We start from the raw sequence: 24247 nt of genomic DNA on the forward strand, positions 1-24247 counted from the left end.
ATGTCGAAATTAAAGAAAAAGTAATTTAATATTGTTCTGCAGATGTAACCAAATACATGAACATTAAGACATATTTAACCTAGGCAGATCTCGCATCAGTCAATTAAACTTCAACTATTTTATAGTAAAAAAAACACTGAAGTCAATTTTAAAATATTGCCACTCGATATATAAAAGTCATAAGTCAGCATTAAAAAAAAAATAATAATTAGAATGCTTTAATTGTGTTTAAGTAAAAATGCCCATCCAGTACAAAAACGATTATACAAGTTATAAATATAAAAGAGATATGGCAATATATAATGTAGTTGATATATTGTAAAATGTATTCTAATGTTAATGTTATGCAATGCTTTTTATATCAATAAAATATGTAATAAAGCTCATTATTTTGAAGTTTAAACCAATATTCATAAATATAAACTAACTAGTTTAAGGAATAGTACAATAAATAATAAATCTCCATTGACATTAAAAAGTTATCTGAGGCAAGTATCTATAACAGCAATGTAATAATATGCTTTTTATCTTAATTTTTATTAATCTGATTCTAACCTACTAAAATTTGTCATGTGTTGCTATAAATGCATGTATTATTTGTATTTGTCATGAGGGATATATATGAAAATTGAATTCATCCCTGCCGGAGAAAATAAAGCTGAATCTATTAATGACTTCAGTCGAATATTACAACTAATTTAAAAAATGGATAAGTAAAAATTTTTGGAAAAATTTTTATTCGGAATTGTGAATTCAGTATTCAGAACACCTATCATGATTAGTATCTTAATTTTAAGAATAGTTAGTCTAGACTGAAAACCGAATGAGCAAAGGCAAAGATCTCATAAAAAGTAAATCTTATCTTCTAAATGTGCATTATTTTATGTACAATACCATTAGAATGCTAAAATATTTATATATGTGTAATCATTTCTTATAAATATATATGTACAAATGAGAATTACAAAGTCCACCATTAAAAGCATTAGTACTTTACAATAGCACAAAAAAGATATTACTAAATGAAACTAATTAGGCTAATATTTAGACATGTATTGTACTAGTAATGAAAGATTAAAATGCATGTTCCATAGATTAGTTACTTAAATGTGGCAAAGTTATTTGAACTGTACACTATTAACACTATTTATAGCAATTTTAATTACGCATGAGAAAATACCATACCTCTAAGATTTTATGTAAATATTCTAGCGTACATATTATACATATTATATATATATATATATATATATATATATATATATATGTATGTATATATATATATATGAATATGGCTTTTCAGATGGTGGAAGATATATATTAAAACGCTTTCAGGCATCCATACAATAATGAAAAAAATGTGAAGAAAAATGACTATCAAAACTCCAGATTTATATAATTTTTTCAGTTTTATAACTAAGTTTCATCTTTTAAGTATTTCTGTTTGAAATATTTGTAAGCACCAAGGATGAGTCAAGTCCAGACTCGAAACGTTTGGAATTTTAATGAAGTCATTCTTCTTCACCAATTTGTATTATTATTGGTTCGATGTCTAAAAACATTTTATCATATTGTTTATAACAATATACACTAGAATATATAATGTGTTATGTTTGAAATAATTAACAATGTTTTAGTAACACGAACATGTAGAGTCTTGTATGTAAGTTTTAAAATGCTTTTTTGCAGATGGTGTACAAATAAATATAAAAAATATCAGGTGCATCACATGTGAAATGAGTTGTTTATGAGCATATGTGAATCAATGTAATGTAAATTATGATTGTTGCTCCAATATACGACTCTATTGATATATTGATCACAATTTTAATATTGACAACTAGTGCATGAATTTGGATACAAGTATGTAGCTGCGCATAAAATACTATATAAGGATAATTGTTAATACCTAACTTTATGTACAAATTAAGTCGCACTGGCAATCCAATTATGTAAGGATAATAAGGCTTTCGAAACGTCGGCACTACGTATTATAGCGTTTCTCTTTGCCTTTGCTGGCCCTCTGGACCGAAATGGGAGGGACCGCGTCTAAAGCGCGGAATCTGACGAAGCCGTGCTCGGCCACGAGCATGCTTTCGTTGATTTCGGCATCTTGCTCTGCCTTCTGATCAGACATGCGGGAATGTTGTCTACGGTCGAACTGCGGCCGTTCGGGGTAACCGGGATCTATTTTATATTCCTCATCGTACATGTGATGATCAGGAACAGCGTGATGTTTTTTCGATCGCGTGGAGGATCGTTCACGTTCCGCTCTAGAAGAGCTCAGTGTCTGCACCCCCGATGATCTGCTACCGCCGCTGGACCGAATGCCGCTGGTGTGCACACCACCGATATTGCTCATTGTGCCGCTTTTTCGTACCCCCCTTCGATCAAACGAACTGTGACGTCCAGAACCGTATACATTGTGCGCTGATTGCTCATAATCACGTTCAGAATGCTGAACGCCACAACCATTCTTCACGTTTTTCATATTCTTCGAAGCTCGAAATTCAGTACGCGAGGCAGGTTTATCGAAATGCGGTCTTTCAAAATTTTTGAAATCCAGATTCTGGACTGAGTGGTTGTAATGGCCGTGTTCCTTCATATCTACTGGTTCAGAGTAACAATTGCTTGGAATGGGCGTTGTATTTCGCGGTGTACCGCGAAATTCAAAGTCTGGATTCTCATAATGATCTGGTACAGCACTGCTGTTGTTCAAATAATCTTTAGGCACTGATGTAAATTCATTTTGCACTAATAGATTACCATTGTGCGCTGAAGAACAAGCACTATCAGTTTCTATTGAACGGCCTGTATCAGGGCCAACACTCATTTGGTAATCAATCGGTCTTGATTGAGGAGCAGTTGGCACTTCAGTCCCTAATGAATTTAAAGCAAAGCTGTCATCATATATCGGCTTACCGGTTCGTAAAGTATATGTATGTAGATTAGTATTGGCATTGCATATGGCTGGGTAGTCAGTTTCAAAATGTTCTTGGCTAGAGCTAGAAGTACACGGAAATAGAGCAAAACCGGAAACATTATGTGGTTCCATTCCTTTCTCTCTTTGTAATGACTTTGATGAGCCAGTTCTTAGTCCGGCAACCCAAGACATAAGTGTAATAACAGCCACTTCTATCAGTCTCAAAGAAAACTGATAACCCCATTGCAACCAATCAAATTCAGATAACGCTAATCGTGGAGATGTAGTCATATCCACAACACCATATACTTGTAAAGCTGCTAGTAATATAAACAGCAAAGCCGTAGCAATACTAATATGAATTGCATATGATAGATTTTGATAGCCATGTATATAATTTTGAGATTTATTTCGCAAAATACGTTTAAGTATACGATAAATGTAAAGATACAACAACCCCAAACTCAAGCATACAAATATGTATATAATCTGGCATATTAAACCAAGAATCCGAGGTTCCTGGTTATTTCCATGTCCGTGACTATGACTTTCAACATAATGTAATGTAATGCATAGACCAACATGTACACTACTTCCAATAATAACAGTTAGCGGTCGAACCAAAGCAGAATACCGATTGTTCTTCAAGTTAATAGTACGTCTAAGAAGAAACAATATCAGTATTGCAAATGATACTGTTAAGAATGCTGCTGGTAAATTTAGTAATATTTCTGATATAAATATATGAAAACTTGAGTGGATATTGTATGGATCATAACACAAATAAAATATTCTTGCCAAACAAATTAATATCAATGTCAAATGCAAACATACAAAATATGATTGACTAAACAGATGTGTCAATTTGTCATAGCATATTATTTTGAATATAGAGTAAACTGCGAGTATTGTGAACAAAATTGCAACAAGATATATATGCAAGTTCCAAGCTACTGTCCAGGTTGTGTAGGGTGGACTATAGGGTCCTCTTTCTGACGGTCGTGATGTAGAGGAATATAAATTTCGATCATTGTTCACATTTGCAAGTTGTATTATTTCAGTAGAATATTCCATAGGAAAAACTTGATCTGTTGTATCTTGGTTTTTGATATTATTTGCGTCATCAAGCTGCGATTTAGAATCATCAACGTCAGATGGTAATAATTCCGCTTCTACTAATTTTCTTTCAGATTCTTTTGGTATATTCCATGATTCGTGAATTTTATCTTCTGGTGGTGCGGGAGATGATAGTGGAGGTAATATGATGCTCGGTCCAGCAGTTACTGTTCTGAGTAAAACAGCTGGTATTTCTTCCTTGCGGCCATTTGATCCAGACAGAATGCGCGAAATACTAGGGTAATGTAAGAAACTTCCATTCGGCATGAAATCGGTCAAATTACCATTTGGATCCACTCGACCTACATCAGGACCATTTACCGGAAGTTGATTGTGCGATGTGTCTATTTGTGTCGCGCGGTTGTAGGGCGTATTTAGAGTCTTTTTTCTGCCTTCCGTCGATGGCTCTTGTGGCGGCATAGCATCGGGTGCCAGCACTCCTGATGCTAAGTTTGGAGGCCTGACAGGAATTCTTTCATGATTAGGCATAAGACTCGGTGGCGGCAACGGACGACGACTAGCGTAACTAGTAGAAACGCCCCCATTGCTACCGAGAATGCCTTCCGAATTTGAATTACGCAATGTGGGTTTGTCAGCAAACTGAAAATAATCCGGCGGCAATGGAGGCGTATTATACGATCGAGATGGTGGAGCATAGGACGGAACATCGCGTGAATACATCCACTGTGTTGGTGGCACAGCCAATTTTCGAGAAGGGCCGTCCATGTTTCCTAGAGGATTGTGTTTTTGATGGCCCGTACCTCTATCACCATTATGATGACGATTAGGATTTGGATACGAAGAGCTACCGTGACTTTTTAATATATCAGCATTTGGTGCGGACGTAGGTAGCGCATGATCCTTTTCAAGATCCAATTCGAAACCAGCTGGGCCATTCGGTGGTTCATGAGGTCGTTCCAGGTCATGATCTCGCTCACGATAACGAAACGTGGTAAGCAGAGGTGTCGTAACAGTCGTAACGCCGGAACCAGTAGCTGACATGCCATCTGGTATGCTTCGCTTGGTCGTAGTGGAACCATAAGCCACTTTATGCAGCACTGCAGCGATGCTTTGTTCGAGACCAATTTTGTCCACGTAAATGCTGGACCCGGCATTCGTCTCAAACGAGGAAAAACTGGCAGGGGTGACCCAGGCGGACAGCACAAATGTGATGCAGCAGCATCTCAGAATGTCAAAGTCCATATTTAAACTTTTATATTCCTTATTTTTTCAACATGTGATCTCAACTTCAGCACATCGATCGCTGAAGAAGCCACTTAATGAAGAAGGACCCGCCTCCGCATTTTGCTTTCATCAATTATCTGCAAAATAAAATTGACTTAGTAATCACATTCCATATCTTTTTAAAATGCTTGTACAATATAGCATATAGCATATTGTATAATATAAAAAGCATTCAAACTATGTTCTATATTTTCAAAATCAAAGGGCGTGTACCTTCAAGCGGAGCCATATTTAAGAAATTATTTATCATTGTTTACAAGAATTCAACATTACTGGTATAGAAATGATAGCATATATCAAACATACTAATGCTTAAATTAAAGTTTCCCAAGAACAAAATAATAATATAATTAAAAAAAAAATCCGTGGATAACTTTTATTTATGACGACTCCTTATGAAGAAACTCAAATTCCAAATGCAATACTTGCATTCATTTATTATTCATATGTCGACTAGTTGAAAAAATGATAATGTCAGGTATGCTGCAAGATTAATGGTTCCATTAAAATGATTCGGTTTAAAAATCTAGCGAGGCAACAGGTATTGACAAAATAACGCAGAGTTTATCATTTACATCATTTACAAAGAGTGAATGGTCGGTCTTCGTTCGTCGGTCCACGACGGCTCAATGCTATTCTGCCGAACGACCTTAAAGCGGCGCACATCATCAGGTCATATCAACTCGCATAACCTTTCACCAAATGACGTCACACTATTATCAGCTAACGAAGTTGATATTAAAAGCTTACGATTAAAACAATCAACTATTGAATTTCGAAATCAAGAAATCCATACTTAAATAAATACTACACACGAAGCATAAATCTGTGCGGATGAGAGACATGGACTATAAGAAAGGCGGATAATGTCTTGACTACCTGGAAGAGTTTTTAAGGGGGTTGTTCTTTTTTTTGTTACAAAACATGCAAGGTATTTGTTTTTGTTTTTCTCGAAATGTATTTATCATAAAGACATGCGTTTTTTTTTAAACAAATATTACAAAATCATAGAATATTAAGAAAATTTTTTGTTTATTTTTTCGCCGTCATTTTTTAACCAGGGGGCGCCAAAGTGGGCATTGCAAAATCGATCTCGTTTGCGGTGCCACAGATAAAAATCCGTTGCGCATCGCCTGAAACAAAAAAAAACGAAACTACGTTGAAGAAGAAGTTTGAATCCAGTCCCCCTACCAAAATGAAAGAAAAAAAGCAAAAAGGAAAATATGGCAGCTATTTAAAAGTGTTATAAAGGGCCTTTTTTGGGACGAGAAGCTTTGCAAAATTTTTTTGCGTAATGTTATGAAGTTGTTTGGTAGGGGACTAGGTATTGCAGTGGTGAACAAATTAAAAAATAATGCAAGTCGATCCGACTTGTAGTTTTTTTTTTTAATTTGTGGCACCGCATTGTAAAAAGTCAATTTGAGAAAAACGTATTTAAAGTTTTTAATATAATGTACTAAATACACCATTTAATTTAATGTACGAAATACACCATCGTGTTCAAAGATGCTGACACATTGAAAAGGTCATGTGCATGAGGTATTATAATGAAAAAGAGGCAGCTGGCATTCAATAGCTCGCGGAACAATAAAAAAACGCTTTCAGAAGATCATACGTATAGAGATATATATAATATCTATAACTTCGTCAAAAAAATAGATATTGAGATGATTTTTTTGTTAAAATCATTCTAAGGTTTTTAGCTTTCATAATATCAAAAAATCTCAAAATCGAACGAAGAAAAAATAAAAAAAAAAAACCCTTAAATGTAATGATGCAGAAATGGATGAATAAAATATACAGATATGGTAATAAATAAAAAGTAGTACGAGTGATAACAGAAGACAAACACCGCTTCGCACGATAGTGGTACAAAAAGAAGAGTAAGACAACTTAGACCTGCCTTTTGGACAGACCGAAAATTTAAGCTCCAAATAAATGATTTTAATGTTTCATGTGAATCTATTTTATTTTGTTCAGAAAGTTTGAATTTTTATCTAACTTATTTTCAGTACCAACAGGCAAAAGATTTCATAATTTGCTTATAAAATTGTCGATAAACCATTTTTACTATAATACTAAAACTCTTGATCTTTTATGACAATTGACATTGTATACAATTTTCGGTGTTGCGTAGCTAACTTTTCAAGTAAATAATTCATTTGTATAATTTTTCAAAATTTTCGAAATTAGCAATGAAGTTCAAAAATTATCAACTATTTCAAAACTAATTTAAAATAAATAAATCAATTTCAAAACCTAAAAAAATGAGATATTCGACAATTTTTTTAAAAAAAAAAAGACTTTTTTAAAAAATATTTATATTTTATTTTGATTTTATTTTGAAATTTGGTAAAGTGCTGCATGGTTGTTTTAAAAAAGAAATATCGAAGCGCGCAAACGCCGCGTCGCAGTCTCACGGATAAACATTGGACCTACAGAAATGTAAACAAAATTTAACCAGTTCTTTGTTTTATCAATACGAGTAAAATGTTTTTTAAATTATTAAAATCAGACGCTCCTTTCTCTCAAAAACTAATTTACCATTTTTGACACTTTTTGCCCCCAAAAACAAATCAGTACATCTCCTTATCAATAGGAATCGAATGTTTTTTGAATCATTCAAATCGGTTGAACCGTGTTCCCGAAGTCGTAGATGAAAATTTGTATCCAAACACACATGCACGCACACATAGATCCATTTTCTCTTTGTAAAAATGTTCAGACACCTTTGAAATGTAACAAAGATATGCAAAAACTTTAATTTTCTTTTTGTTTGCAATTACTAAAACTTACCCTACGTGGAGTTATGAGTTAAAAATATATAGAAGATAAAGTCGATATCACATGCAAATATTAAGTATTTTGTAACCAAAACATTGAGAAAGCTAATTAAAATTTAAAAAGTAAATAAAATTTTGCCTGTTAAATTCTTTAGTTGTCATCAAAGTTCTCTTTATGAAAACACAAAAAATCATTTGTTCTTTTTACATTCTTCTCAGGAAGCAAATGATGAACACGCGTCTGGCGATTTCACCAACTAGTAACATATTGAGTATTAATTTATAGAAATATATTGAGACTATTATTGATTCCTAAAAAATAAAAAATAAAAAAAACAAAAACGACCATATTTTTTTGAACAAGTATAAAAGTTCTTTTAATAATTACCAATTTCGAATGTTTATTCTTCGTGCATGTATGGACCAAGAAGAATTAATTAGACCTCGATCAAAGTATTCATTTTGCAGCGCGCCCCCCGCGGCTTCCAACCGGCCCATAAAATATTCTTATTAATAATAAAATAGTCACTAAATATGACACATTTATTATATAAAGGCAATGCGGTGTGCACAATGATGGGAATCGTAGCCGAGACTTGTATTGCGCTTTGCTTTTGCTTTAGCTTTAGTAAGTAATGTGTAATTTTGTATTGGTAGTGTACCCAGTAATATGCCACTGGAGTGCAATGACACATCGGGTTTGCCATGTAAGAAGGTACCATAGTGAAGAGCAATATCGAACAATTGCTCCTTACAAATGCAATTATTTAAGACATGAGACCAAAATCAACTAGTAATTCATGGCATCGTGCCTTAAGGCAAATTGCTAAAACTTCCTGTACCGAAAACTAAATTATTAAAGAAAACTTTGCAAAAATTAGATTTTTGAGAAATTTTGAAATATTTGTAAAAAATTTACTTTTTTGAAAAATTTGACTTTTTTATATTTTGATATTTTTTGTATTTTGATTTTTTTTTAAATTTTTGAACATTTTTTAAGCGATCGCACTGCATAGCTGATGTAAAAGTCAAACTACTGGAGCGCATGGCATCGTGCCTTAAGGCAAATTGCTGGAACTTTCCATACCAAAAATTATTTTTTTTAAAAAAATTACTCTGAAAAAATTAGATTTTTTAGAAACTATAAATTTTTGACAAAAACTTACTTTTTCTTAAAAAAAAAAGACTTTTTGAAGAAAAATTTATTTTGAAATGTTTTGAAAATTCTGATTTTTTTCAAAGCAATCGTACTGCTTTAACTGCATAGAGACGAAATATCGAAGCGCGTAAGCGCCGCGTCGCCGTCTAACGGATAAACATTGGTACGGAACCCATAGGAATGTAAACAAAATTTATACTTATTGTTAAAATCTCTATAAAATATCTGATAATACGATGTACATATGTCTAATGTTTAGTTTTGACCGCCAAATGGCATTATTTTTCACTTTTTTTATTGGATCTCCGGAGATGCTGGACCTGCATTTACAAAAATTTCACCAACTGTTCATTTCGTCAATACAAGTAAAATGTTTTTTGAATTATTCAAATTGAACGCTCCGTTAACTCAAAAGCTGAAATGCTATTTTTGCCACTTTTTGCCCCGTATCTCCCAAACGGCTAGACCTGTCTTTGCCAAAAACTAATAAGCACGTCTCCCTATCAATGGGAATCATTTTTTTTAATCATCCAAATCAGTTGAACCGTATTCCGAAAAGATATGCCAAAATGTTCAGAAACCTCTGAAACGTAAGGATATATAAAAATTTTCATTTTCGATTTTTTTGCAATTACTATAACTTACCCTACGGGATGTTAATAATAACTAGTTGTGGATATGGCATCGAGACTTAAGGCAAATTGCTAGAACTTCCCATACTGTAATTTAAAAAATTTAAAAGCTTCCGAATTTTTGAAAATTTTGTAAAAAATCGATTTTTTTAAAGAACTTTGAGTTTTTTGTTGAAAAGTTGGGTACCTTTTTTTTTGAAAATTAGATTCCCATTGAAGTCGGTTGATCCATTTCGACGACATTTATTTGAACTATAATAAATAAACTCTTATAAATCTTGGTACCAAACCTATAGAAATAAAAACAAAAATAGTACTTAATAAGTACTATTTTTGTTTTTATTCCTATAGGTTTAGTACCAAGATAAGTACTACTTATCATTAAAATCCCCATAAAATATCTAATAATTCCATGTACATATGTCTAATGATAATTTTTTATCCCTAAATAAAAGTTTTTTTTTCGAAACCACTGAACCTATCCTCCCAAATATTATCAGTTCATTAATCAATTCTTCATTCAGTCAATACAAGGGCAATGTTTTTTGAATCATTCAAATTGGACGATCCATTCTCTCAAAATATATTTCCAAGTGAAAATCGAAGTCACCATTGTTTGACATCAGGCTGTCCGAGGCGAGTATCGAACCTGGAACTTCTTATACAAGTCAGAGCTGGCACTATTGTAAAAATGTGAATTAACTTAATATCAAACTGCAGTGATATCAAATTTTCATTTCAGATTATAAATCTTAAATACGGTATCAAGTAAAAATAGCCTTTCGGGCCATTGCTTTAATATAAATTCATTCACTATTAGAATTATGTCTAATATAATCTCATCAGAAAGAGAAGGGTTTTCTTCTAGAAATACTAGGTTAGGGCATTATTGAACTGCTAATCCCCGACATTCCCTTTTTGATCATATTAAATATATTTCTAATAGTGATCTGAATTAATATTATATATTCAGCAAGGCTTCGAAAGGATTTTTTCACTTGATATGACATTTGAGATATTCATCGTCGCTTGATATCAAGTTGTCCGAAGTGGGTATCGAAACCGGAAGCAGAGGTCGGTAGACAAGGCCACATAGTGAACTCAGAAATTTCTGAGAAAAAATGATACACAGGCGTACTATCCATCGGACAAAATAATTTATCATAACATGAGCAATACTTCAAAAAGGAAAAAAATCCGGGAATTAAATGACCGCAACTTTAATAATTACGTGGAAGGACGTAACGAATTCTGGTCAAAAAATGGTTCGACCGATCTTTAGCGTCAGACTCATATTTTTCATATCTTTTTTTAAACGTAGAGTCAAGTTGTTTTTCTATTCACAAACACACATAAGTACTAATTTCAAACAAATCAAAATTTCTAAATGCATCGGTCAACATTTTCAAGACAAAGTCAAGATTTTCTGGCGAAACATAAATTCTCCAGCGAAAAGTGTTAGATAAAATATTTATCTTCTTGCATAAACACTTAGGAGAGCCCATTAATGCGGTGGGGGAGGGGGGTTGACAAAAAATCACGTGGGGGGAGGAAGAGGTCTAGTTAGATATCACGTGTATTTATTTTACCTATTTTTTTTTTCTAAAAAAAATACGATTTTTTCGTAAATTCTAAAAATTTTACGTAACTAAAAATACACGAAATGTTTGGTGGGGGAGGGGAGTAATTTTAAATACCACGACGTATCACAAAGAGAAAGGGGGGTCCAGAAATCCCTAAAAAATAGATCACGTGATTAATGGGCGCCCCTGACAACACTCTTAATTTACTTGAAAAAAATCTGAAAAAGGCACTTTTTAGACATTTTGGGAGTAAGAATCATATACGATTGTAATAAAAAAATATATAATAAGTTATAGCCATGACCTTATATATAATAAGAACTGCAATCTCAACTCATTCGCCAAACACATTCTTGATGAGCATCGATTTCAGATGAAAACAAACTCGAAGTATTGTACCAAGTAACAGTATTACAATAATTGTCATTTGTATCATTTGTGCAATCTTAAATATCTGATATAAAACTATAAGATGAATGTATTAAAAGAAACACATAAAAAAATGTCTTTATGTGATAAATTTATTTATTATAAGAAAAATAGGAAGTAGGAACATTTGAAAATTATGACTCCCAGGAATAGATTTAGCTGCTTTTTCATAATTACCGTCTTCAGTTTTACCATCCCAAATTTACAAATGTTATTTAGCAATAGTTCCGAAACAAACAGAATCACAACATACCCGTGAAATAGGCCTACTGGAAAAACCACCTAAAAAAACCTCGTAGGCGGCGTTTAAATGTATTATTTCAAAGGGTTATATCTTTAAAACGGTGGCTCTGAGAAAAAAAAGTATTGATGCATTTTTGTAGATAATTTTGCGATAAAACTGACCATTTAGCTGAAAATCGCAAAAAGTAGGCCTTTGACCTTGCGCCATTTTTAACAGCAAGTTATAGTAATCTCAAAAAAATCGAAACTGAAAATTTTTATATATCTTTATGTTTCAAATCCTTCTGAAAATTTTGGCATACCTTAGAAAAAATGGATGTATGTGTGTGTGTTCGGATACAAATTTTCGTCGACGATTTCGGGAACACGGATGAAGCGATTTGAATAATTCAAAAAACATTCGATTCGTATTGATAAGGAGACGTGCTGATTAGTTTTTGGCAAAGGCAGAACTAGCCGTTCCGGAAATATGGGGCAAAAAAAGCCAAAAACGGTAACTCAGTTTTTAAGAGATCGTCCGATTTGAATAATTCAAAAAACATTTTACTTGTGTTAACAAGATGAAGAACTAGTCAAATTTTCATGAAGGTAGGTCTAGCGGTTTCGGAGATCTAGTTAAAAAAAGTAAAAAAAAGCCATTTGGCGGTCAAAAACAATCATTAGACATATGTACATCAAAGTTTCAGATATTTTATAGAGATTTTAACAATAATTATAAATTTTGTTTACATTCCTATGGGTTCCGTACCAATGTTTATCCGTACGACGGCGACGCGGCGCTTACGCGCTTCGATTTTTTGTCTCTATGTATAGTTTCTCTATGTTAAAGCAGTACGATTGCTTTGAAAAAAAGTTCAGAATTTCCAAAATATTTCAAAATAAATTTTTCTTCAAAAAGTCTTTTTTTCAAAAAAAAGTAAGTTTTTGTCAAAAATTTATAGTTTCTCAAAAATCTAATTTTTTCAGAGTAAATTTTTTTCAAAAATGTTAATCTTTAAAAAAAAAAAAAAATTTGGTACGGAAAGTTCCAGCAATTTGCCTTAAGGCACGATGCCATGCGCCCCACTAGTTTTTAGCTCGCATCGGAACGATGAGAACTTTTGGAATTTCTTTTATATTTGCATATTAAACAGTTTTGCTAAGTTACAGCCTATTATGAATTATTGTAACCTTGAATAAGTAAATTGACCGGGCTATAATTACAATTTCTGTAATATTTATTAATGCAACTTCGCCGGAGAAGAGCCATTATATTATCATTCAAGCTTCAATCTCAACATACGAGGATAGGGTTAAAAGATCCTGGCCTCACAAACGGTGCCACTACGTCTATCTACTTTTGGAGCACAGCAGACTATTCCTAACTAGCTTACATGTACACTTTCAGCCTGATCTCCACATTAGTTGAAGTTTGAGAACAAACTGAACACTAAACAAGACGATCCTATACTTGTATTTGATTTTGAGCTTTACACCAAAACAAATAAGAAGAAATGGATTCAACAGTTGGACCATCTAAGCCAGTGGTTCTCAAAGTGTCAATATGGACCGCCAGGAATCCATAACAACCTTCAGGGGGTTCACCACACCTCAACGAAAAAAAATTATGAGATGTCGAAACGTAAATTCATCAACGGTAGTGGATTATATTACACCACCATAATATCTATTTACTTATATTATACTATGTACAACAAAAAGTCATGTACAATATTTATAAATAGAAATAAAAATATTGTTTTTTTTATAAGTAGAAAATATTCGATTCGTGATCGCAATATGGTTGAGCTTGTAAAGAACCCATTTGCTGACTATTGAAAGGCTGGGCAATATTAAATAAAAACGGATGTGTGTGAATGTATGTATGGATACATCAACCGATTTCAATGGTTTAAAAAACATTCGATTCTCATTGACAGAAGATGTGCTAATTAGTTTTTGACAAAGGCAGGTTCAGCCGTTTCAAAGATACCGAGCAAAATGTGCAAAAATGGCAGTTTTCGAGAAAACAAAGAATCATCCAACTTGAATGATTCAAAAAACTTTCTGCTTGTGTTGACGAAATTATTGCTTTTGGAGAAAGATTTTTTTCTCATTTCCAAAAAATATTTTCTTTGAATATCGAAAATAATTCGGATTTTAATTTTAATTCTGGTTAAAGTTCTAAAGCTCACTAATATACTTCAAATGAATAATTTTAATTTTGCTATTCAGTTTATATAATTCTTATAAATATTAGACAATGTCCTTCATTTTAAATTTGATGGATTGAGTTTTGTTTATTTAGCTTTCTGTAAAGATATATAAGTTACAGTATTTATAATAATCTATTTGAAAACATTTAATTTTCCTCGAATATTTCATTACGGTACAAGAAGTTCCAGCAATTTGCCCTAATGCACAATGCCATGCACCACTAGTTTTAAATTCAATTAATGAATGTATATAATTAACATGTTTTTTTGCTTTAAATATTTAATAATAAACTTTAGTACAGTTATAAATTTATATAAAAAATTAGATCAGGTAAACAGAAGGTTCATGGCAAAACCCAATGGGGTCCACGACACAAAAACGTTTAGAAACCTATGATTTAGGTGAACCAATTCCAAAAAAACAAACTCACGAGCTCCAAGCTGATGAATGTATCAGTTTCGAAAAATATTATGGTGAGAAATAAAGCAAAAGAATATGAACTAAAATAAATAAATGGTGAGATTTGAATCTTTTCGCTCTGATCTCATAAATAGTCTTAAAATACAAACGAAACTAGCTGTAAGTGGAATTCTGTCTTAAGGCAATTAAGGCATCGTGCCTTAAGGCAAATTGCTGGAACTTCCCGTACCAAAAATTATTATTTTTTTAAAAACGATTGACATTTTTTAAAAAAAATTACTTCGAAAAAATACGATTTTTAAGAAACTATAAATTGGACAAAAAATTACTTTTTCTTGAAAAAGAAATTTTTTAAAAAAAAATTTTTTTTTAATTTTTTTTTTGTTTTTTTTTTTTGAAAAAAAAATTTTTTTTATTTTGACATATTGTGGAAGATCTGAACTTTCTTTTCAAAGCAATCGTACTGCTTTAACTGCATAGGGGCAAAATATAAAGCGCGTAAGCGCCGCGTCGCTGTCTAACGCATAAGCATTGGTACGGAACCCATAGGAATGTTAACAAAATGTATACTTATTGTTAAAATCTCTATAAAATATCTGATAATTTGATGAGCATATGTCTAATGATCATTTTTGACCGCCAAATGGCTTATTTTTTCACTTTTTCCTCCATATCTCCGAAACCGCTAGAGCTACCTTCATGAAAATTTTATCGATTCTTAACCTTGTCAATACAAGTGAAATGTTTTTTGAATTATTCAAATCGGACGCTCCGTTCTCTTAAAAACTGAGTTACCGTTTTCGGCACTTTTTGCCCCGTATCTTCGGAACGGCTAGACCTGCCTTCGCCAAAAACTAATCAGCACGTCTCCTTATCAATACGAATCGAATGTTTTTTGAATTATTCAAATCGGTTGACCCGTGTTCCCGAAATCGTCGACGAAAATTTGTATCCGCACATACATACACACACATACATACATACACACACACACACACACCCACACACACATACATCCATTTTTTCTAAGGTATGCCAAAATGTTCAGAAACCTCTGAAACGTAAAGATATATAAAAATTTTCATTTTCGATTTTTTTGCGATTACTATAACTTACCCTACGGGAAGTTAAATAAACAATTCACACTGCTTCAATCTGATAATCAAAAATCAAATTTAATCTAAATATCATACCTATAATTCATTAGACATGACTTTTTCTGCATCATTTTGCTGATCCATCGTGCTGTCGTCACCTGCAACAAATTAATCAATTTATAAAATTCAATTCTTCGCAAATTTTACACTAGGAACTACTAAACAAAACTGATATTAGGTAAAAAAAAGGATTGATATAGCGATAATTAGCTGATAAGATCAAGATTTATCAGAAGCCGGACCAAAACAGTTTTTTATGCGAGAAAGCGTGTTATGCGGGATAGAAACAATATGTTTTAAGGTGCAAGGACCGAAGTCGTTTAAGCATGAACGTCTTAACTATGTTCAACTGTAGATGTATATTATGATGACGAAGGAAGTCCAGACTTGAAACTAACGTCCAAAAAATAATAATTTATTTGTAAAAAAATGCCAAAGAAGATCCCAAAGTCTAAGTAATAAATTTCTAAAATCATACAATAAATTAAATAATGAATTAGAAATTGTCAACGAATTCAATCAATTACTCTTACAATGAATAGCAAGTAAAGGCAGATATGTTAAATAATATAAAGGTAAAATCGTAGAAAAAAATGGTTTATTTTTAAGTAAATGAAAATATTTATAAAGCACATAATATTACTTAAATCATTTTAATAGGTTCACCTTTAATCATTATTATTTTATTATTATTAATATTTGATTTAATCTAATGAATGGACAATATAAAATAACATTCTCATAAAAGGGCCGTGCATTAATCACGTGATCGATCTTTAAGGATTTTTGGATAAAAATTAACCACGATAACCGAAAAATGGTCATAATTTCACCAAAGCTCTAGGTTAAAAAAAACTTAAAAGCTGATAAAACAACATGAGATGATTTTTCTTTATTTTTTTTTTTTTTGGGTAGTTAAGCCGAAACAGGGCTTGACGTCAAGTTCTGGGACACCTTGTACATTTGTGCAAAATTTTCAAATCATCAGGATCTCAAAATCAAACATGTAAGAAGATCATGCCGAAAATTTTCATTTAACAATTTCACAAATTTCTTCAAAGTAACAAGCACATCTTCAAGAAAACATTCTCATCAACAACATTTTGATCAAGTTAATTAATTAATTATAACTGTTACTTCTTGTAGAAGCTATCTTTAAAACTACCATGTTACTTTATTTGCTTCTTTTTATGACATCAAAATTTGTTGTCTTGACTAAAGATTTCAAAAACGTCTTGATACAAAAAGGTAAAATTGTTCAACGTGCAAAATAAAGATGAATTTTTAATGACATCAAAATTTGTTGGTATGCTTGCTTGTTTTTATAACATAAAAAATTGTTGCTTTGATTGAAAATGTCAAAAACGTCTGACAACAAAATTTGTTGCTTTTCTGGCTTGTTTTTATGACATCAAAAGTTGTTGCTTCTCTGGCTTGTTTTTATGACATCAACAGTCGCTTTTCCTGCTTTTTTTATGACACCAAAAGTTATTGCTTTTCTTGCTTGTTTTTATGACATCAATATTTGTTGCTTTTCTTGCTTGTTTTTATGACATCAATATTTGTTGCTTTTCTTGCTTGTTTTTATGACATCAAAAGTTGTTGCTTTTCTTGCTTGTTTTTATGACATCAAAAGTTGTTGCTTTTCTTGCTTGTTCTTATGACATCAAAAGTTGTTGCTTTTCTTGCTTGTTTTTATGACATCAATATTTGTTGTTTTTCTCGCTTGTTTTTATGACATCAAACGTTGTTGCTTTTCTTGCTTGTTTTTATGACATCAATATTTGTTGCTTTTCTGGCTTGTTTTTATGACATCAAAAGCTGTTACTTTTCTTGCTTGTTTTTATGACATCAAAATTTGTTGCTTTTCTTGCTTGTTTTTATGACATCAAAATTTGTTGCTTTGATTGAAGATTTCAAAAACGTTGGTAAAAAATGTGTAATTTAAAGTTTAATGTGTAAATTAGAGAAATTTTTATGATATCAAAATTTGTTGCTGTTCTTGCTTGTTTTTGACACCAAAATTTGTTACTTTGATTGAAAATGTCAAAAACGTCATGATAAAAAAATGTGTAACAATGTAATGTAAATTAAAGAAGAATTTTTTGACATCAACATCAAAATTTGTTGCTTTTCTTGCTTGTTTCTATTACATTAAAATTTGTTGGTTCAATTAAAAATGTTAAAAACGTCTTGATAAAAAAAGTGTAATTTGAAGTTCAATGTGTAAATTAGGGAGGATTTTTTATAACATCAAAATTTGTTGCTTTTCTTGCTTGTCATGACATCAAAATTTGTTGCTTTGAAGATTTCAAAAACGTCTTGATAAAAAAAAAGTAAATTTATTGTTCAATGTGTAAGTTGAAAAAAAGAGATTTTTTATGAAAATATTGCTTGCTCGTTTTTATGACATCAAAATTTGTTGCTTTTCTTTCTGGTTTGTATGACATTAAATGTATGTATGACTTAATTAAAACTGTCAAAAACGTCTTGATAAAAAAGTGTAATTTGAAGTTCAATGTGTAAATTACAGAGAAATTTTTTATGACATCAAAATTTGTTGCTTTGATTGAAAACGTCAAAAACGATATGAAAAAATTAAAAAAATTAAAAAATTTAAAAATTTAAAAAATTTGTTGTTGAAAATGTCAAAAACGTCTCGATAAAAAAATATGTAAATTTAATGTTCAATGTGTGAATTAGAGAGGAATTTTTATGACATCAAAATTGTTGCTTTTCTGGCTTGTTTTTAAGACATCAAAATTTGTTGCTTTTCTTGTTGATTTTATGACATCAAAATTTGTTGCTTTGATTGAAAATGTCAAAAACGATATGAAAAAAAAAGTGTAGTTTGAAGTTGAATATGAAAATTATAGAGAAATTTTTTATGATATCAAAATTTGTTGCTTTAATTGAAAATGTGAAAAACGCCTTGATAAAATATGTAAATTTAATGTTCAATGTGTAAATTAGAAAGGAATTTTTATGACATCAAAATTGTTGCTTTTCTGACTTGTTTTTATGACATCAAAATTCGTTGCTTTGATTGAAAATGTCAAAAACGATATTAAAAAAATTATAGAGAATTTTTTTATGACATCAAAATTTGTTGCTTTTCTTGCTTATTCTTATAAATTTGTTGCTTTAATTAAAAATGTCAAGAACGGCTTGATAAATGTCTAATTTGAAGTTTAATGTGTAAATTATAGAGGACTGTTTTATGACATCAAAATTTGTTGCTTTGATTAAAGATTTTAAAGACATCTCGATAATTTTCTTATATAAATATTCTTAAAATTCAATAGAGCCATTATTGACATTTTTGACTATTTAATGTAATATATGTTAATACAAATATTAAAACGTTCACACTCAAATCCATCATGTTTAGTAAATTTTGATGTTGAAAAATGATGGAAACATGTTAAGTCAATTTTAATGTTGAAATATATAAAATCATGCAATGACTATATAAATGTTATAATAATGCAATATTTATATGAATGTTAAAATGTCTACATATATATACTTGTATGCTGTAACATATTTTATTAATATTAATCATGGGGTATCACATTTTTATACTTTGAAAGTATGTATTTTTACTAATTTGTATATATCCATTTTTGTATGTGTCAATAAACTTCTCAGAAATTATAAATTGTTATTCTGTAATCCATTTACTGATCCTGCGACGGTTGTTTAGAAAATACGAATATACTTAAAACATTTTACTATTTGCACATTACATACATTATAAATAATATTTATACACGAAACATATTTAATGTTGAAGAAATAAATTTAGTGAGAAATGTTCGTGCAAACTATGTCAGTATAATTAAGGTAGTAATGGAAGACACCAATGGTTTTTATCCATTGATGATGGCATGAAGGTATAGATCGAAACTTATGGAAATGTAATGGAAATATAAGATTCTTAAAATATTATTGATTGTTTATTTAAAGTGGTAACGTAATGAAATAAATGTATATACATACACGGATATATATATATATATATATATATATATATATACAAATATTTATATATATACTTATATATAATCTGTCATGTTTGAAATAGTATGCATAATGTCAATGTGTTTAAATTAATTTCGAGTTGGTAGGTTTACAAGAATTCGATATCAAATCTATCTCCATTCATATTGCAAGAAATAACTATACACATATGATCTTTAAGACATCACAGAGATGTGAAGTTCACACTGACAAAGCCTAGTAGAAAATCATATTACTTACCTAAACTTTAGTTTAATCCTCATGAGAAATATACACTAATATAGTACGAAACATATAGTTCACAAATAACACGAGGATTCATAGAACAAACACTTGAGAAATGCACTGATAGTAATGGCCATATCCAAACTACAGAAGAATGCACATTTTGATTTCACTTCACTACAAGTCATTAGCAACAATCCTGGCACCAACAAAACACGATAAACTTAACTATCATGTTTTAAACTATAGTTTTGTTGTTATTTTAGATCGAGGTGTGTACAATTTCATAGAAAATATTCGAGAAAACACATTAACTTAAATTCTTGTCGCTTGTCGGCCATTTTGATAATGCACAGTGTTTCTTGAATTCACTAACCTGCCACAGGGTGCGTTCACATCGCTCGTTCGCCGTGCCGTGCATGCCAGTGTCAATGATCGCTTCACGTGCGAGGATTTACATTAGCGCCACATTTTTAAAACCAAAACGGATAAATACCAATCAGCTGATCTCATATGATAATTGAAAAATCAAAATTAATTATTTAATCAATTCGTATTTAAAACATTTGTCCCGCAATAAAAACTTCGTACTAAGGACAATTTAGATGTTAATTCCCATGACATTAAATAATAAGGCCAACACGTTCACATGAAATTTGAATTTAGTTTTGAAGATATTGTGGACGTATCAGTTTTGCACTAGAGCCTTTTATACTTTTTTTTTCTTAATTGTTATTAAAAATAATATATATTGCATATCTCTATAGTGCATACATTTGCATTTATTCAAATATATAAAAAAAATAGTAGTCTGCCAGAAGGCAAGTCCATGAAGTGAGAGCGCCACAAATAAATAATTCCCTTTCCCTTTCCCTCCCTTGTTTATATGATATTTTCTGTCATTTTGCTATTTCATTACCACTATTCACTTTTGTCCTGTAGTACTTCGGATTTTAGTTCCCTGTATTTTTTCTAAATAAATCATCAATCATGTAGATTCTTCTTCTTGCCAGTTCTTTTAGTCCTTCTATTTTACCTTCGACTACATGATGTACATAATTAACAAATAAACGTTTAATGGTCATTACTATATTTAGAGAGACTGTGTTTTTAAAAACAACGCTGAATTTGAAGCACACTAGCACCATCTGTTATATGCTGAAAACACTCATACAGTGTAAAGCGGATGTGTTCTAACTTTACCCATTTTTCGCAGAATGCGTCCAATCATAGACAAATAAACATGGGTCTAAATTTTTGTCCTTTCTTTTTAATGATCTTGCTCATAGAATTCTTTCTTCGATCACTCTTCTCACCATTTCATTTGGTATTATTATATATGTCCACTTTATCTTCGCCAAATCAATAATTCCCTTTCCCTCCTTGTTTATATATTGCCATTTTTTCTCCCATTTTGCCCTTTCATTGCCATTATTCACTTTGGTCCTGTGCTTCGGTTTTCAGTTCCCTGTACTTTTTCATCTCGCATAATCATCAATCGTGTGCATTCTTTTTCTTGCCAGTCCTTTTAGTCCCTTCTATTTTACATTCGACTCCACATTATTACATATATTGTCTAGGGACTACACCATGCACATAGATAACAAGTATAGTAAAAAAGTCAAGTCAAAAACATATATTTTCAACAAATATAAATAATATAATATATAAATAAATATATTTCATTGAATATATATGTGTACATAATATTTCTCATTTCGGATTTTTACCCGTAGGTATATCATCCTTCATATTTGTTCTATCAATACAATAATAAGTATTTCAGATATACAAGTTGTGACATAATTCTGTGACAAAAAAGAGGAAAGAAAATTTATTCCCCAAAAAAAAATCACTTAGCACTATTTATAATAACAAATAATAACTCAAAAAGGAGAAAAACAAAATAAAAGATTTATTCACTTTATGGGAGAATATTTGCGTCGAGCCAAGTTTCATTTACCGCTATGGGTCGATCAGTATATATTTTGGCATGGCGTGATTGCCATACCAAATATCGTCTCTTGTGTATTGGCCGAGGCCCGCGATGTTAACATTAGGATGATCCCCACATTTTAGATAAAAATTCTCAGTGAGCTTTTTTATAAAGTCTATTATGGTCGGTAAGTCAGTCTGTTTGTGTATGTATTTTGAAGAGTAGTAATGTCTAGTCAGTGGGTCCCTTATTTTGTTGAGTACGAGTCGTAGTGTCTTATTTTGTAATGTCTGTAGTTTTCGTAAGTTAGTCTTAGTCGTCGCGTTCCATGCCGGAGCGGCGTATGTCAGTATCGGTCTTATTAGTGTCAAGTAAAGTGTTCGTTGTTCTTCACGCTTAGCGGGCTGTTGTGGTTCAAGAGAGGTCTCAGTAGATTAAACATCCCGTAAGCCTGTCCAATTTTTGTATTAACATGTTTTGTGAAGCTGAGTCTATGGTCCAGGGTCACACCAAGATATTTGACATCCTTGGACCACTCAACTTCACAGTCCAATACTTTAATTTTGTCCAAGTCAGTCAGTCTAGTCGTGGCATTTCGGCTCTTTGTAAATAAAATTGCCTCCGTCTTTTGCGGATTGATTCTGATCTGCCATTTGTCAGTATATTCGTCAGCTTGTCTATGTGTGTCTGTATCTTTGTAGTCAGTAGCGTCGGTGATCGTGATGATTTGTATATGGCAGTGTCGTCAGCAAACGTCAGTAACGTTGTGTCGGCGTCAGTGGGTATGTCGTGAATGTAGACGTTAAACAGTGACGGTCCCAGGATCGAGCCCTGCGGTACTCCCGCCGTCACTTGTTTAACCGTCGAAAGTCCGTTGTCTACTTGTACGGTAAAGTTACGGTCTGAGTGGTATGAGTGTAAAGTTCTCGTTATGTACGGTGGAAAGTTTAGTTGGATAAGTTTATGTATAAGTCCGTCCATCCAGATGGTGTCAAACGCCTTCTCGAAATCAAGCAACACCAATCCGGTATGGTTTCGTCTGTTAAAATTGAGAACAGTATTTTCTATGAGTTTTGTCAGTGGGTGTAGTGTGGAGTGTCGTTCTTTGAAGCCGTATTGTGTGTCAGGTATGATTTTGTTGTGTCTTATGTGTTTGTTAAGTCTTTTGAGTAGTACCTTTTCGGCTACCTTACTCATTGTGTTGAGGAGGCTGATCGGTCTGTAGTTCTGTGGTATGTCTGGCTGTTTCCTTGGCTTCACTATTGGAAATATGGTGGAGGTTTTCCAAGAAGCGGGAAAGCAGCCTTTTGTCATTATTCTATTTATTATCCGGGTAAGTAAAATGTAGGCGTTCGTCGGCAGTTGTTTAAGTATTATGTTTTGTAGTCCGTCCGGTCCCGGTGCTTTTCTGTTCGGTAATTTTTTAACTATTGTCTTTATTTCGGAAACTGTGGCAGGGTCTATTCGTAAGTCTTTGTCCCTGTGGAGGTCAGTGAAGTTTTGAATTGTCTCGTGTACGTCTTGTTTCAGGTCTGCGTTTGACATATTGGCATTTTGTTTATGTATGTTTTCAAAGTTTTTTGCCAATATTTCCGCCTTGTCTGCTGGTGTCGTTGCGTAATTGTTGTCAGTTAATTTGAGTGGAGGTATGGATGTTGGTTTCTGCGTCAGTCTTTTTGCTGTCTGCCAAATTTTGTGTGGGTCAGTATTTATGTTCTCGAGTCTTTTGGTCCAAGTGTTGTTTCGGTGGTCACGTATTTCATTGGAAATAATTTTTGTCAGTCTGTTAACATGTTCCTTGAGTAGTCTGTCACCGGTACGTTGCCACAGTTTCTTTGTATGATTTTTAAGTTGTATTTTCAATAAAATGTGTTCTGGCAAGTCGTTGGCTGGTGTTGTTCTTGAGTCTAGTGTCGGTATAGTCTGTTGTACGGCGTCTGTGATTGTCAGTGTAAGGTGTGTTACAGCCTCCTCAATGTCAGTGTTGGTATCGATTGGCATAGTGTGTCGTGTGTTGTCTGTGATGATGTCTCTGAAAATTGGCCAGTTGGCTCTGGTGTAATCTAAAAATTTGCGTTTGGGAGTCTGGTCGACGTCTAGTCTGTCTGAAATGGTCATGAAAACTGGATTATGGTCAGAGTTGAAAAGTGTTCTTGTTATGGGTTCGGATGTTACGT

General features: G+C 32.1%; 1 protein-coding gene across 1 annotated transcript; it reads right to left on the bottom strand.

The window, feature by feature from the left end:
• Positions 1-1879: 1879 nt before the first annotated feature.
• On the bottom strand, positions 1880-20309 carry LOC113376738. Its single transcript, XM_026616777.1, has 3 exons — positions 20150-20309; positions 15923-15984; positions 1880-5361 (listed from the first exon to the last, which is right to left on the bottom strand). Exon 3 carries the CDS (start codon positions 5240-5242, stop codon positions 1985-1987), a length of 3258 nt encoding a protein of 1085 aa, XP_026472562.1. The 5' UTR covers positions 5243-5361; positions 15923-15984; positions 20150-20309; the 3' UTR covers positions 1880-1984.
• Between the last annotated feature and the right edge of the window lie 3938 nt (positions 20310-24247).

The sequence above is a fragment of the Ctenocephalides felis genome, unplaced genomic scaffold (genome assembly GCF_003426905.1).
Source record: "Ctenocephalides felis isolate EL2017-DRISC unplaced genomic scaffold, ASM342690v1 CF-g0.4_SCAFFOLD_01886, whole genome shotgun sequence".
In the NCBI taxonomy this organism is placed as follows: domain Eukaryota; kingdom Metazoa; phylum Arthropoda; class Insecta; order Siphonaptera; family Pulicidae; genus Ctenocephalides; species Ctenocephalides felis.